Consider the following 14,619-nt stretch of genomic DNA (forward strand, 5'->3'; position numbering starts at 1 on the left):
CCAATTAAAATTATCTTGGGGGAGTCTTTGTGGTGCACGACTGTTTTGCTCACACTTCCCTCCCCATTGCAAGGTTGGACACAATTTTATTTTAAAAATTAGCTCTGGTTGATGAATGAGTAGAGGTCAATTTTAATTGCGGGAGGTCTGAGCTGTAAGCCTCTCTCCTGGGGTTCTGGGGCTGCCTTGGTTCCGGTGTGTTACTGGAGGGTTTTTGTTTCCAGTGTGTTACACTGACGGTTTTGTTAAGCTGTAAATTATTCTTTAATATAATTTTAAAAGTCCCTCTACTCAGGGTTTGCCAATGGGCAAATTTATGGAAATGTCGTTTGACCATTGAGCTGGCACAGAGCAGCCAGTTGTGGTTCAAATCCATTCTGTTCCTCATCCTCCCTTCCACAGTAGGGAGGTGATAATACTGGTCTACCTTACAGGGCTGTGGTAAGGGCAATAAGATACAGCATCTGGAACACAACGATGACTGAAAACACCACACACTGCATTTTACAGGCTGAGCGGCAGATGGCTCGTGGACCGGACGTGATTTTAAAGAAAAAGGGTTGGGATTTTGAAATGGAGATCTGTAAAGCTAGATTCACACATGCTGCATGGAGTTCATTTTCAAGCGTGCGATGCCCTCCAGCACATAAGGAGGGTCGTGTCAGAACAGAATACAGACGCTTGTATTTTGGTAACAGAAATCTAGGTACCACGCCTGCAAAAACACAAGCATCGCCCGGTTTCCAGAGGAGCCACATGGAGCAGAACAGCCTTAAAACTCAGTGGGACGTTTTCCCTTCGGGGCCGTGCAGAATGTGCCACAGACAAAGCTAGTTTCAACCCCCCCCCAAAAAAAAGAAAAGAATAGACACAGAAGATTTAACGAAGACAGATTAAACTCTAGCTAGGCAAATAGACCGTCTGACTGTAGAACAAATCTCTTGTGCTACTGGCGTTCTGTGACTGGGCCTGGGAGCAGCCTGGGAGAAGGGTAGGTTACCTCTTCCCCTGATCCCCAAAAAGCCCCCTTGGCCGGGTTGCCAGCTCTGGGCTGGGAAATGCCAGGGACTTTGGGAATGGAACCTGGAGGGTGCGGGGTTTGGAGAGGGAGCCGCCCCGAGTCTGCCTTGGTGGGGAGGGCAGGGTATACATCGAATAAATAAAAATAGACACCACCCTCCAACACAGCCATTTTCTCCTGAGGAACTGATCTCTGTCAATTTTAATTCCAGGAGAACTCCAGGCCCCACCTGGAGGTTGGCACCCCTACCCTTTGGCCATTTTAATCCCTTTGGGGGGGTAATATTGTGCTGCCTTCTTGGGGACAGAGATGTGTGGGGGAGATTTGATCAGGGAAATCTTGTTGGAGGAGTTAACCCTTCCTTCTTAAGCACCGCAGTCCCATCCCATCCCAAACACACACCGCACAACTCGAACTATCGCACCTACAATCCCTGTCGTGGAACTGCAGCCATAGGTGTGGACAACTTACTTTCCGAAGATTCGGATTCATGTCCCTGTTCGGCCATCTTGGGCCGTCCACTATGTTCAGCTTCCTCTATGATTTGTTTTACTTACTTCATTCGTACCCCACTTTCCTCCCCAACAGAGACCCAAATGGCTTATAACATGACTCGTGAAGACATATGAAGCTGCCATGGACAGAATCAGACCCTGGGTCATTCAAGGTCCATATTGCCTACTCAGACTGGTGGCAGCTCACCAGGGCTGAGAGAGGCCTTTCACATCACCTACTCTCTAGTCATTTCAACTGGAGATGCCGGGGACTGAACCTGGGACCTTCCACATGCTAAGCGGATGCTCTCCCAATGAGCCACAGCCCTATCTCTGCCGCAAGGATGTTCTGAGGATGATGATGAAGAAGAAGAAGAAGAAGAAGAGATTGGATTTATACCTCATGGCCCTTCAGTACCCACAGGAGTCTCAGAGCGGCTTACAAACTCCTTTCCCTTCCCCTCCCCACAACAGACACCCTGTGAGCAGTGTTCCCTCTAAGCTGAGTTAGTGTGAGCTAGCTCACAGTTTTTTAGCCTCCAGCTCACACGTTTTTGCCTTAGCTCAGGAAGAATGGCTCCAAAGCAAACTAATTTATGCAGCAGCCAAAACGCTCGCTCACAACTTTAAGGCCAGTAGCTCACAAAGTAGAATTCTTGCTCACAAGACTCCACACCTTAGAGGGAACATTGCCTGTGAGGTAGGCGGGGCTGAGAGAGCTCTGACAGAAACTGCTCTTTTTCAAGAACAGCTGTGCCAGAATTATGGCTTGCCCAAGGTCATCAAGCCAAGTGCAAGTGGAGGAGTGGGGAATCAATCCCGGTTCTCCCAGATTAGAGTCTGCACATTTAACCACTACCCCAAACTGGCTCTCAGAGGGAGGGAATTCTATGTATAGCAGCCCCTTGAGCAATAGATGACTAAAAATGGAACAAATGTACCTTTATTATAAGAAAACACATAATGCACTGGCTGACCCTACGCATTTGATCCCATTCCCACTGTGTTCAATGGGGATTACTCTTCATGGCTGTGCATAAAACCAGTCTGAGAGCCAGTTCGGGGTAGTTGTTAAGAGTAGCGGACTCTAATCTGGGAGGACCAGGTTTGATTCCCCACTCCGCCACATGCAGCTGCTGGTGTGACCTTGGGCCAGTCACAAGTTCTGTCAGAGCTGTTCTCTCAAGGACAGTTCTGGAAAGAGCTCTCTCAGCCCTGCCTACCTCACAGGGTGTCTGTTGTGAGAAGGGGAAGGGGAAGGGGAAGGAGATTGTAAGCCGCCCTGAGGCTTCGAGTGAAGGGTGGGGTATAAATCCAATCTCTTCTTCTCTTCTTCATAGGACTACAGCCTTTAAAACGGGGATGAGTGTCAGACTATTTGGCAGAATTAACATGACGGCCTATGGGGGGGCTAGGAGGCGGGGCGGGGCCTCAGGTTTAAAGGGGCGCTCCCATTGTTCCTTCTGTCGGCACTTGGCAAGGCTTGTGACTCGCCTCTCTCCTTTCCTCATGCCTTGTTTGTTTTTATGTCCTCTCATTTCTATTTTTATTCCAGGGAGGGTCCTCAAGAAGCCCTGGCGGGATGGCCCAGCCGAGCCCCATATCCTCAGATCTCAGAAGCTCAGCAGGACTCGTACTTGGACGGGAGACCACCGAGGAAGCCCCGGGTCGCTACACAGAGGTAAGTGCTGGCCAACCACCTCTGAAGGTCTCTTGCCCTGGAAGCCCTACAGGGTCACCAGAAGTCGGCTGCAACGGGGTGGCTCTCTTCACCACTGAGTTCCTCAGACCAGGTCTCTCTGAACCTCTGACAGGGCTTGCTTAACAAAAGTTATTATGGGAGAAGGGGGGTTCCAAGGATAGGATGTCTTCATCCAACACGTTCAGGCTCCAGAAACCACCTCGGACATCCCCCCCTCCGCTCCCCAGCTGTTCCACATCCCCTCTTTAACAGGACTCCGATTGAAGGAAGTGGCATCTCTTTGAGTTCAGTAGTGTTAAGGCTTGCTGGTGACATTTTAGAGGTACCTGGTTCTTAAACTTCACTAGCTGCTGTCCAAATTCTCTGCATTCTGAGCAATTTGTGCCAATTGCCACCTCAAGCTAAGTCAGATGCAGACCATGCAGGATCAGTCCTGCCAACTCTCTCAAAGCCACAGGCTTGCAAACAGTCACTGGCCCACAAAAAAAAACAGCTCACTGGCCGGCCGGCCCAGGTACGGAAGTCTTTTGGGGAACATTGATGAAAGGAAGCCCGCTGGGAAAAGCCCACTGGAAAAAAGACGCCAGATAAACAACAAGCCCTGGGTGCTGGTAGGCAGACACTACCCTATACAATGTGGCCCTAGTTAGGGGAATCTGGAAACTGTAAACCGCTCAGAGACCTGTTAGGTTAGAGCGGTATATAAATTGAATGTATAAATAAATAAATAAATAAATAAATAAATAAATGGTAGAAATCCAAACCTTTCTAAACCAGTTTCCAGACTGTTCCTTGTAGGGGGAAAATCTCAACCAGGCACACAGCCATTTCCTGTTCCTGATGCTAATTAGCCAAAAAAGCCATCCGTCGACTTTAAGAGAAGTTTTTCTCCTTTCCAAAAAGGCTGCTTAAAGAAACTTCACTTGGTTGATGATGGTTAGCTCTGAATTCCTTATCCAAGGGATGATATATTTCTCTCTCCGTTTATTGTACGGAGGGCAATATAACATTACATGAAATAATGACTCTACTTGATTTGTATCACATTTACATAAGCCATTAGTAACTGCTATTTTTAAGTACCGTCCTGCCAGTTCCGCTGTTGGAAGGGCATTACACCGTGCCAGTATAAAGATCCTTCTGTGTTTACGCATTAGGAAATAAAAACGTTTAGAAAAAGTAAAAGTGTGGGAAGGACAAACCAATATACAACAGGGAGCATTTTCTATTTGTGTCTCTCAGTAGTAACTTCCACTCAAAACTAATAAGCTGCTTGTTTACCAACCGAATAAACTTATCATCTTGTCTACCCTGCAGAATTGACCTAGAACAGTTCAGCTAAATCAGTTGGTCTTCGACACCTAAATACCAACTCTGTTCTTTAGCACACGGCCATTTGCCAGATGTGGGATGAGTCTTGAAGTCCCCCCCTCATGATGCCACCCCGCCCCCTCCAATTTATCACAACAATGCGGAATGGCATTGCTTAAACTTCCTTCTGGACTAACCCTCATGCCTTCAAATCTTGATAAGTTCCAAAACACCACCTTTAAGGCCTCCCCCCACCCTGAGAAAGGGCCCAATCCAGTCTTGAAACAAACATTTATCCATTAACTGCAAGCCCTGCTGTGACTCCTGCTGATGATCTGCCTATAACTTTATTTGGAATATTCTCAGCCCCGAGTCTCCGGGGGGGGGGGGGGGGAGAGACACACACACTTCATTGGCTTTCAAAGTGTGTCATACAGTCCCCTGCAGGTTTCTTTGCGGTTCCTCAAAGAGAAAAATCAGCAATGGTGGATGAGTTTCCCTAAAAGGCAAGTTGTCTGCACGCCACCAGTCTTCTCCTCCATAGTGAAGCTGCAGGAGATGATAGGGTGGATTCGAGGCCCTGGTGACCACTGGTGGAGCCCCGGAAGACCTGTCTAGCATGAATAGTCCTTCCTGTAATTTGCTCTGTAACCTTCAACAACTCACAGGGATCCCTCAGCAGACAAGGTGACGTGGATGGGTCTCCCTATCGAGTTGCCGGGACCTGACTTGTAATGGCAAACCCATCAACTCAGTTCGTTGTCCTCATTCCAAGTGGGCAGGTCTCTTTGTCCCTTTTTTTTACCGGTTTGGGTACTCCCCCCGTTCCCTAGAACAGCCTCCTTCGGATTCCTTCCATGGATCTCTAGAAGTTAAACCTCTGAGCTGTGTAGATAAAACCTCAAGCTCTAACTCTAGAAAATGAGCACACAACCATAGGAGCTAGATCCAGGTGTCAGCCGTGTCAGTCTGAAGCAGTAGAACAAACTTAGAGTCGCACGTGAGCTCCTGCCTTGGATAAAACTTTGTCGGTCTTAAAGGTGCTACTGGACTCTAAATTTGTTCAGCCGTAGGAGCATGAGCGATATGCTACTTTTCTGTTCCATGTGGTACCCTCCATGATGACAGTTTCGGAGGGTAGTTGCGTTGGTTTCATTAGAACAACTGGATTTGAGTCCAGAAGTGCCTTAAGAGACCAAGGAGGCGCTTTTGAGAGTCAAAGCCGACGGCAAAGGGAGCTCGGACTGTCAAAAGCCTACACCTCAGAAATCTTGTTGGTCTCTAAGGAGCTACTGGACTGACTCTCGCTATGGTACTGAGCGTGCACGAGCTCTAAGGCACCACCTAGCGTAGTGCTGGCTTGCTGTCAGGGTGAGACTGGGACCCTTGTCAAGGGAATCAGAGTGCTGCTCGTCTGCAGGAACAGCCCTAGTTTTCATGGCATAGCAATTCTCCTGAATCCAGAAACACAGAGAGAGAATAGCAATTCTCCTGAATCCAGAAACACACACAGAGACACACACGCCTTCGAATCTCTCCATGTTCCTGTTTCTCTCAGTGTGGCAACTGCTCTGTTTCTATTTCTACACATCCCATTCAGATTCTTGCTGTCTTCTGGGCATGGAGCAGGGGTCACTGGGGGTGCAGGGGGAGAATGTGTTTGTCATTTCCCTGCATTGTGCAGGGGGCTGGACTAGATGACCCAGGAGGTCCCTTCCAATTCTATGATTCTAAATCAAAACCTCTTGCCCATTAAGGCCAGAGATCTAGAATACAGCCTCTGGGGGAGGGGGGAGGCAGACCAGAGGAAAATTTACTTCCGAGTAAGCATGCAAAAGCAGAGTTTTGCCCTTCTAAGCCTATTTTCAGTGGCCTTAGATGGGCATAACTCTGTTTAGGATTGCACCCTTAGGGTTGCTTCCTTTTTCTCCTGGCCATCGTTTTTCTGTACCTTTGCAAGAAAATCCAACCAGCAAAATGTCCATAGAAATGCAACCACAGAGTAAAGCTTCCCCTGCTGGATTTTGGCCTGCCACACGGCTCTTAAGAGGGAAAACAGCAGGTCGGCAGCCACACCCAAGGGTCTCCCTTGCGTAGACACAGCCTACATTCGTTTAAAGAGACCCGGGCTGTGAGAAGGGCAAGGCAAACGAGGCCCAGTGCCGAGGGGCCCAGAAAAAAGTATACGATGATGACTAAAATATACCTTCTGTTATTATTACTCTCGTTATTTATGTATTTACCTTTTTACCAGAAATAACTGTCATGAAAATACAGAGGGGTGCAATTTTATATTCTTGCCCTGGGCGCAAATCCAGCTAGTTATGGCTCTGTAGGAGACGAGGAGGTACATTGCAATAGGCCAACTAATGTTTTCTTTCCCTTAATATTTTCTTAACTGGTTAACATTTATTCAGGCATTATCAGCCCCTCCCCCCAGCCCCCAAGCTTCAAAGGGTGATTGGGGAAAAGGCTTGTGAAAATCCACCTCGAGCCTAAACCTATGTGGCCACACTGATGTGGGTCGTATGCCGGTTCCACATTCATCTACCGGGGGAAAAAAGGACGGGTTGCCCTAACCAGGAACGAAAACCATGCCCACCACCTTTGCTGCTGGACACCGCTGCAGAACAAGGCACGGAGGACAGCGCACACGTCGGCTCCTGACCTAGCAAAGCAACCCCCTTCTAGAATCCTGCTTTTGAGCATGCATCATGTGCATGCGCAGATGTGCCACTGGAACTTTCCACGGAAGACATTTAGAAATAGAATGTCTTGGGGTCGTTGGAGCCAGGGCTATCCGAACACCCCACCGACTTCTGAGCCCATGAACCAGGAAGCCCTGGGCCCAAAGTCCCTTCTGCCATGAATGGACTAAGCGGCCTCAGGCCTTTCTGGACCTCAGCCCCGCCCCTGACCCCTCCCTCAGCCTCTTTAACAGGCTCCCCGAAGAACCACTGAATGTGAAATGCTTGGAAAGCTCTAAAGCACCGTACAAACACTCCGTCTTCACTATTACTTGTAAATGCCTTGGAACAACAACTTGTGCCTCTGTTCATATTGCCCCATGAAGCCACCTACCCAATGGGAGGGGGGCTGTACATATGGAGGGGAGCTGGAACTCAGAAGCAGGCCGAAAGAGGGGTTTTGTTTGGCGAGGAGGAGGACACTGCACCCATATCCATGACCCTCCCTTAGGTGCTTGGGCGGAGGGATTCTAGACAGACTGTATTTGAAAAGGAGGAAGAAGAGGAAAAGAAGAGGATACGGGATTTATACCCCATGGCCCTTCACTACCCAAAGGAGTCTCAGAGCAGCTTACAAACCCCTTTTCCCTTCCCCTCCCCACAACAGACACCCTGTGAGGGAGGTGGGGCTGAGAGAGATCTTTCCAGAACTGTCCTTGAGAGAACAGCTGTGCCAGAACTATGGCTTGCCCAAGGTCATCCAGCCAGGTGCAAGTGGAGGAGTGGGGACTCAAACCCGGTTCTTCCAGATTAGAGTCTGCGCACTTAACCACCACAACAAACTGGCAGGGAGGGGACCCTGGGGGGAGAGTTTTTCCCATTTGCATCCCTTGGCTTGCAGGAGCTGGAATACCAAGAGAGTCAGGATTCTGACTGGGGTAGAAGCAAATTCTCAACAGATCTCCTAAAGGGTTTTGTCGATGTCAACCTGTGATTGAATTTGGGGTGGGCCAGGAGAAGATTCTTAAGGAGGTCTGCTTAGGCCGAGCTGGGACAACCTAAGGTAGCCGCACAGAAGCCAGAGGCCCGTCAGCTATGGCTAAGGAATGCACTCAGAGGGGGGCATTTGACAGAGTCCTGGCACCGCTGGGGGAGGAAAAGTCTTGTTGATGGGATTTTGATGGGACAAGAAATCGATGGCACAGGGAGCTGCAAGTGTTTGCAGAAGTGATTCTTGCCTACCACTCTTTTGCATACGGAAGGCTGGAAAGCAATTTCCTTACAGCCACCCAAGTAAGTTCAAGGTGGACGGGTGCTTCCAACCCAGGCCTCATGGCTCAGTGGTAGGCTTCTTTAGTAATCCCCGTGGTGTTTCAGGGAGCCGCCGTCCAAGTGACAACACTCCTGGCTCCAGCTTCAGCTATTGGTGGGGAAGGAAATCAGAGGTGGGCCAGGAAGTTCTGTGTCCGGAGCTCCCGAAGATTGATAAAACGCAGGTCTTGGAAGTGCACAGCCCTTGCAGGTGAGGACGGGGCTTTTGCGACTTTTGGGAGCACCACATACGGAACTCCCACCCCACATCTGATTTGGCTCCAAGTAACGCTTCTGATTCACCTCTCTCCAGCCATCATGCCCCACCGTCACCCAAACAGGACACTCCTCCGTCAAGCAGTGTTCCCTCTAAGCTGAGTGAGTGTGAGCTTGCTCACAGTTTTTAACCTTCTGGCTCGCACATTTTTATCTTAGCTCAGGGAGGAGGGCTCCAGAGCAAACAAATGTATGGAGAAGCCAAATCACTTGCTCACAACTTTAATGCCAGTAGCTCACAAAGTAGAATTTTTGCTCACAAGTAAAAGAAGAACAGGAAGAGGAAGAAGAAGAAAAGAAAAAGAGGAGGAGGAGGAGGAAATTGGATTTATAGCCCACCCTTCACGACCCAAAGGAGTCTCAGAGCGGCTTACAAACAACTTTCCCTCCAACTCCCCACAACAGACACCCTGGGACGTAGGTGGGGCTGAGAGAGCTCTTTCGAGGACTGCCCTTGAGAGAACAGCTCTGATAGAACTTGTGACTGACCCAAGGTCACACCAGCAGCTACATGTGGAGGAGTGGGGAATCAAACTCGGTTCTCCCAGATTAGAGTCCAGACACTTAACATCAAACTGGCTCCACAGTTTAGAGGGAGCATTGCTGTCAAGTTGCAGCTGACATGGCAACCCCATACAGTTTTCAAGGCAAGAGACAAAAAGAGGTGGCTTGCCTTTGCCTGCCTCTGCGCAGCAACCCTGGGCTTCCTTGATGGTCTCCCACCCTGCTTAGCTTCTGAGATCTGAGAAGATCGGGCTGGGCTGGCCCATCCCGGTCAGAACTGCAGTGCGCTAGACCAGACAGTTAAGACAGCCCCAAATGTTCTCCTTGGTGGTCCTCTTACCTGAGAAGCCAACATGTGCTGGGAGAGGTGGAAAGGGAAGGGGGTTGCTGTACCAGCTGCTGCTTGCGTGGCCGCCAGGCCTCCATTCTCCAAGGTCCCTCCGCCTGCCACGGATGCCAGCAAGTGTCCCATGCCCATCGCAGAGAAGGCCCCCGGAGCCATGGCAAATTGTCCCGGGTGGATGAAAAAGGGCTGCCCGGCGCTTAGGGGGTTAAAGAACTGTTGCCCGTGGAGGCCCGAGAGAGCCAAGCTTTGCAGGTGCCCCGCGCTCAGGTGCGGAGGACTGTCCGTCTGAACCATCAGGGGGGCAAAGGACTCCTTGCTGCCCCCCAGGGGAGCACAGTCCCCGTGGGCCTCTTTCTTGGAGCCTTCCTGCAGGGGTGGTGGTGGCAGCGGCTCTTTCCTTCGCCCCTCCACTTTGTCTTTCTCCAGGCCCAGAGGGCTCAGCAGGGCCCCTTCGGCGAGGCCTTCTTTGGGCAAAGAGATCTCACTGGCTTTGCCGACTCGACTCCTCTCAGGGCTGCTGCTGCTGCGTGGACTGCGGTTTTCCAGGTCCGGACTGGGTCTCTTTCCTTCCAGGAGTTTTTCCGACTCGTGATCACTGCCTTTGTCTTCTGAAAGAAGAGAGTGGGAGGGGAAAACTGCAGCTGTCAATTGCACACAATATTTTGGAGCTGGTAGAAGGATAACTGCCCTGCGGTTCCCCATGTTCTGAATAGGACTTACTCTGTTTTTCATTATCTGTGGTGGGAAGAGTGCACCAGCCAGAAACAGGGCCTTTTCTATGGTGGCCCCTCACTTCCAGAACTCCCCCTGCAGAGATCCACCTGGCACCCAGCTGACTTGGTTTGAACTACTGTTTTTTTACTCCAGTTTTTCATTGCTATTTTTATGTTACCTTTTGTTCTTTTGCTTTGTTTGTTTTGTGTTTTTGATTGCCACTGCTGGCTTTGTCTTGTAGATTTTATGTTTGCTTTTTTTTTGGTAACCTGCTATTTTATAACCTGCTTTGATACCATTTTCCTTTTACATTGGAAGCCATCTCAAGAGCATTCCTGATCGAGCCTGAGAATGGAATATTTTAGAAAAACCAATGAAGTTCCCTATTATCAATAGGACTGCCTCTTCCTCTCTCTCTATCCCTGCCATATTTCCATTTAGGATATTTATCCACCCGCCTTTCTCTTGAACATTTCAAAGAAGCATAAGCCCACTTGCAATTTAACAAACAAAAAGATTTTTCACTCTCTTTCTTTGAAAGAAAAGTTGTTCTTAATATTCCCATATTAAAATGTCTGCAGTGTTTCCCTTTCCATCTCCCACAGTGATAACACAGTGGAACATCTTCTGGCTTGAAACTTAGAACATCTTCTGGCCTGAGACCTTGCTGGATGCTACTCCTATCATTGGGTGTGATTTGGATTATCGCCATCATCTATTGGTTTTGATCTGTAACTGTTGCTGTTTTAACCGGTCTTGTATTTTTAACTGTTTTATCTCTGTATTGTTCACGTTATTTTAACGCTGTTAGCCACCTTGAGCCAGCGTGTCTGGCAAGGTGGGATATAAATAGAAATAATAAATAAATAAACAAACAAATAGACCCAAAAACTGCCGGGGAGGGGGGGAGACTGCCCTTGTCAGTTAATTTCAAAGGAACCTCGTTGTTAATCATTAAAGCGCAGTGCACGGCGTGGAGATAAATAATCAACTAAAGCCGTAAAAACAAAGCAGGAGTGTGCCTGCATCTGACAGACTAAGTGATTTTTATTCTAGCCTAATCTTCCATGGACTGTAGACCCCCTTCGTCAGACGCAACAGACAGACCCTCAGTTGTCAGAGGTTGTAAACTGCAGGTTCTAAAGCCCATCCAATGCAACAAGTTCAGCTTTGAGGTTATTATGGTTTGCCATTGGTCTGCCTCTGTATAGGAGCCCTGGAATTCCTGGGTGGTCTCCCATCCAAGTACTAACCAGGGCCGACCCTGCTTAGCTTCCAAGATCAGGCTAGCCTGGGCTGGCCCAGGACCAAGCAAAAGACCCCGATCCATGTACCAGCTTTTGGGTTTTCCAGAATTCCTCTTTAGACTGGATGTTAATTTATTTTATTTTTTAAGGAAAAGGAGAAAGCTTTGAGACATGATGAGAAATTCTGGTGTAGACTGCTCATTGCGATATAAATCATAGATTTCAGAGCCAATACTGGTACCCAGAGACACTCAGGGTTGTCTGTGTGTGAAAGCGAGCTCAGAAAACACAGATAATAGCAAATGGGCCTTATGTCCGACATCTCTTTTCAGGAGAGAACTAAGAAATACAGTTAATATTTTGTATTATTTCAGTTAATTGAGTGTGGTGGATTTATGCTGGAATATACAACTGGCAATCTTTAAGATGGCACAGCATCGCTCTGTTTTCTGCAAGAGACCGATTCTCCCCTTTCAGAACTGAAACCGAAGCTGTTTGATTTCTTAATACAATATTGTAAAGGAGGAAGAGAAGAAACCGGCCAAAAATTAACCACAGAGTTTGTGCGGTGTGGGAGAAGTTTGCAAAAAACAGGCGCCAGAGGGCAGTAGAGAGCAGAGTCACAAGCCCAAGACTCGCCCAGAGGTAAACTAACTTATTTCCTTCGTTCTCATGCGGAGGCTGGATGAAATCGGGTGGTTTGCACCTACACTCTTGCCCCCTCCTCCTCATAGGCAGTGTAAATAAAGGGGCGGGGATTTCTTCCTCGACAGATTGAAAAATCCATAATTTTGCAAGGCCTAAACCAACACAGAAGTGGAAATCTGTTTTCACTGGAGACATTCGATCTGTTTTGATGCGGGGAATTGCCCTGGTTGAAATGGGTAATTGGGAGAAAAACTGTTTTGGCTTATTTTATTTATAAGGACCGCGGCTGCTCCTGGCGGGGCAGAGAGAGAGAGAAGGGAGGAGGAAATTTGCTAATAGAAGCAAAAAGATACGCTCAATCTCTCCATGTTCAGTTCCTTGCGGCTAGTGAAGTCAGCTGGTACCCTAAAGGTGAGCAAAGGTATCCTGGAAGAAGCTGCAGCGATCCGGGATCTATTCGGCTGGTCGCATTTTATATCCTTGAAACAGCCCCCCCCCCCTTCGAGTGATTCAGCGCCTCCAAGGAGACTCCCAAATAAGGTCAAGTAATTTACGGCCCCTGCTTTACTCCTAAGGAAGACGCATCGCCTTCCAAACAAACTTCCTTCCAAGTATGGGTGTAAAATATCGCAGCCTTGAGTGGCATTTCTCTCCCTGGGAGTGAGGCCGAGGGGAGACCGTCCGGTTTGCTTCCGAGTAGCCACGCATCGGGCCGGACCGCACACGAACTCCTCGTGGTTTTCCCCTAACTGTTCATTCGGGAGGTCTGAGCGACCCTCAACAGGTTTATAACAAGCCAGAATCTTCCCCCGGGCATCAGATAGATTTATTTCTAAAATAACGCACAAAACCCACAACACCACCGGGCTCCTAATCTTGCGCCTGGCCTGGAGAAACCCCCGGCTGCTCTCAGAAGCAAAGCAGAGTGGGCCCCTGGTCGCTATCCGGATGGGAGACCCCCAGGGCTGCGACGCAGAGGCAGGCCTTGGCAAACCGCCTCTGAACGTCTCTTGCTTGGAAGACGCTGCCTGCGGGGTCCTCACCGGTCGGCTGCGATTGGAGGAGGGCGCTTCCCACGCACCCGCACCCTCTGACCGTCAGCCTCCTCCTCTGTGGAAGGGTAGCGAGGAGTGTGCCTGCCTGCCCGCCATCCCCAGAATTAAACTCTGTTGGTCTTAAAGGCGCCCCTGTCGCTTCAGACCAGCGGCGGCCCACCTGAATCCCTCCCGGCGACTGAGCAAAGCTCGCGCCCAGTGGGCACCTTTAAGACCATCCAACTTTTCCCCAAGGGATAAGCTGTCGTGCGCCTCCAGGTGCTTGTCACAGCAAAGCAAAGCGAGGGTTCTTTTTAATCCGGGCAGGTTAGATCATCGGTTGGGGGGGGGGAGGATTTACCCCTCCCTTTGAAAGTTCGGTTCTGTTTGTGACGCTCATGTTTCTCTTGGGCGGCTGAAGAGTTGGGGGAGAAGGCGAAAACCAGCGGTTCCCTTGGGACAAAAATCCAAGGGAAGCGGGGTGGGGGGACCATTCTAGAACAAGAACTCATCTGTTCCCTTGCTGACCCTGGGGTTTGTCCGTCGGCTTTGGGCTCTCTCGTGGGGCGAAGCTGGAGTCCAGCGGCACCCTGAAGACCCACCCAATTCAATTATTCCAGGCATATGCCTTCTAAGGTATCCGAAGAAGAGGGCATGCCCCCAGAATCAGAGTCCGTAGGCCTTGGAGCAGTGTTCCCTCTAAGCGGAGTGAGTGTGAGCTAGCTCACAGGCTTTTAGCCTCCGGCTCCCACATTTTTGTCTCCGCTCAGGAAGGAGGGCTCCAGAGCGAAATAATGTATGCAGCAGCCAAATGGCTTGCTCACAACTTGAATGCCAGCCAAAGCAGAATTTTTGCTCACAGGACGCCACAGCTTAGCGGGAGCACTGCAGGTGCCGCTGGACGCAGACTTCGTTAACCCGAGCAGCAGGAGTCCGAGTGTAAGGCGCTCGGGGGGGGGAGCCGCTGGGTACCTCTGCTGTGGCGGTGCAGCCTGAGGGGGCTGGGGGCCGTGCTCAGCGGGGAGTGGAGCGGGTCGCGGGCCGGGGCCGGCTCGCACGAAGACGCGTCGGACTCGCCTCCGTCTCGGTCGGGCTTGCACTGGTCCTCGTACATCCGCAGCGAGGGGAGCGTCAGCTGTTTCCTGGGGGGGGGAGGCGGAGGAGGAAAGGAGACAGAAGGCAGGGCGGGGAGGGGGGTCAGCGACAGGCGCAAGTTGCGCGGCCGGGTCGGTTCCCCCGGGCTCCCTCCCTCCCTCCCTCCCTCCCTGACCCAACAGCGCTCCGCTCCTTGGAGGGGGGGGGGAAACCCATATCCGATACTGTG

General features: G+C 50.1%; 1 protein-coding gene across 1 annotated transcript in view; it reads right to left on the bottom strand.

The window, feature by feature from the left end:
* The window catches only part of TBX2 (T-box 2), a 43,986-nt gene that overhangs the window by 11,204 nt on the left and 18,163 nt on the right, over positions 1–14,619 (bottom strand). Inside the window, exons 5-6 of the mRNA XM_015416437.1 lie at positions 14,268–14,437; positions 9,647–10,260 (exon numbers count right to left, since the gene is read on the bottom strand). Of these exons, the coding sequence (XP_015271923.1) occupies positions 9,647–10,260; positions 14,268–14,437 (784 nt within the window). The remainder of the gene's footprint in view (positions 1–9,646; positions 10,261–14,267; positions 14,438–14,619) is intronic.

The sequence above is a fragment of the Gekko japonicus genome, unplaced genomic scaffold (assembly GCF_001447785.1).
Source record: "Gekko japonicus isolate JY-2015 unplaced genomic scaffold, Gekko_japonicus_V1.1 scaffold1851, whole genome shotgun sequence".
Taxonomy (NCBI): domain Eukaryota; kingdom Metazoa; phylum Chordata; class Lepidosauria; order Squamata; family Gekkonidae; genus Gekko; species Gekko japonicus.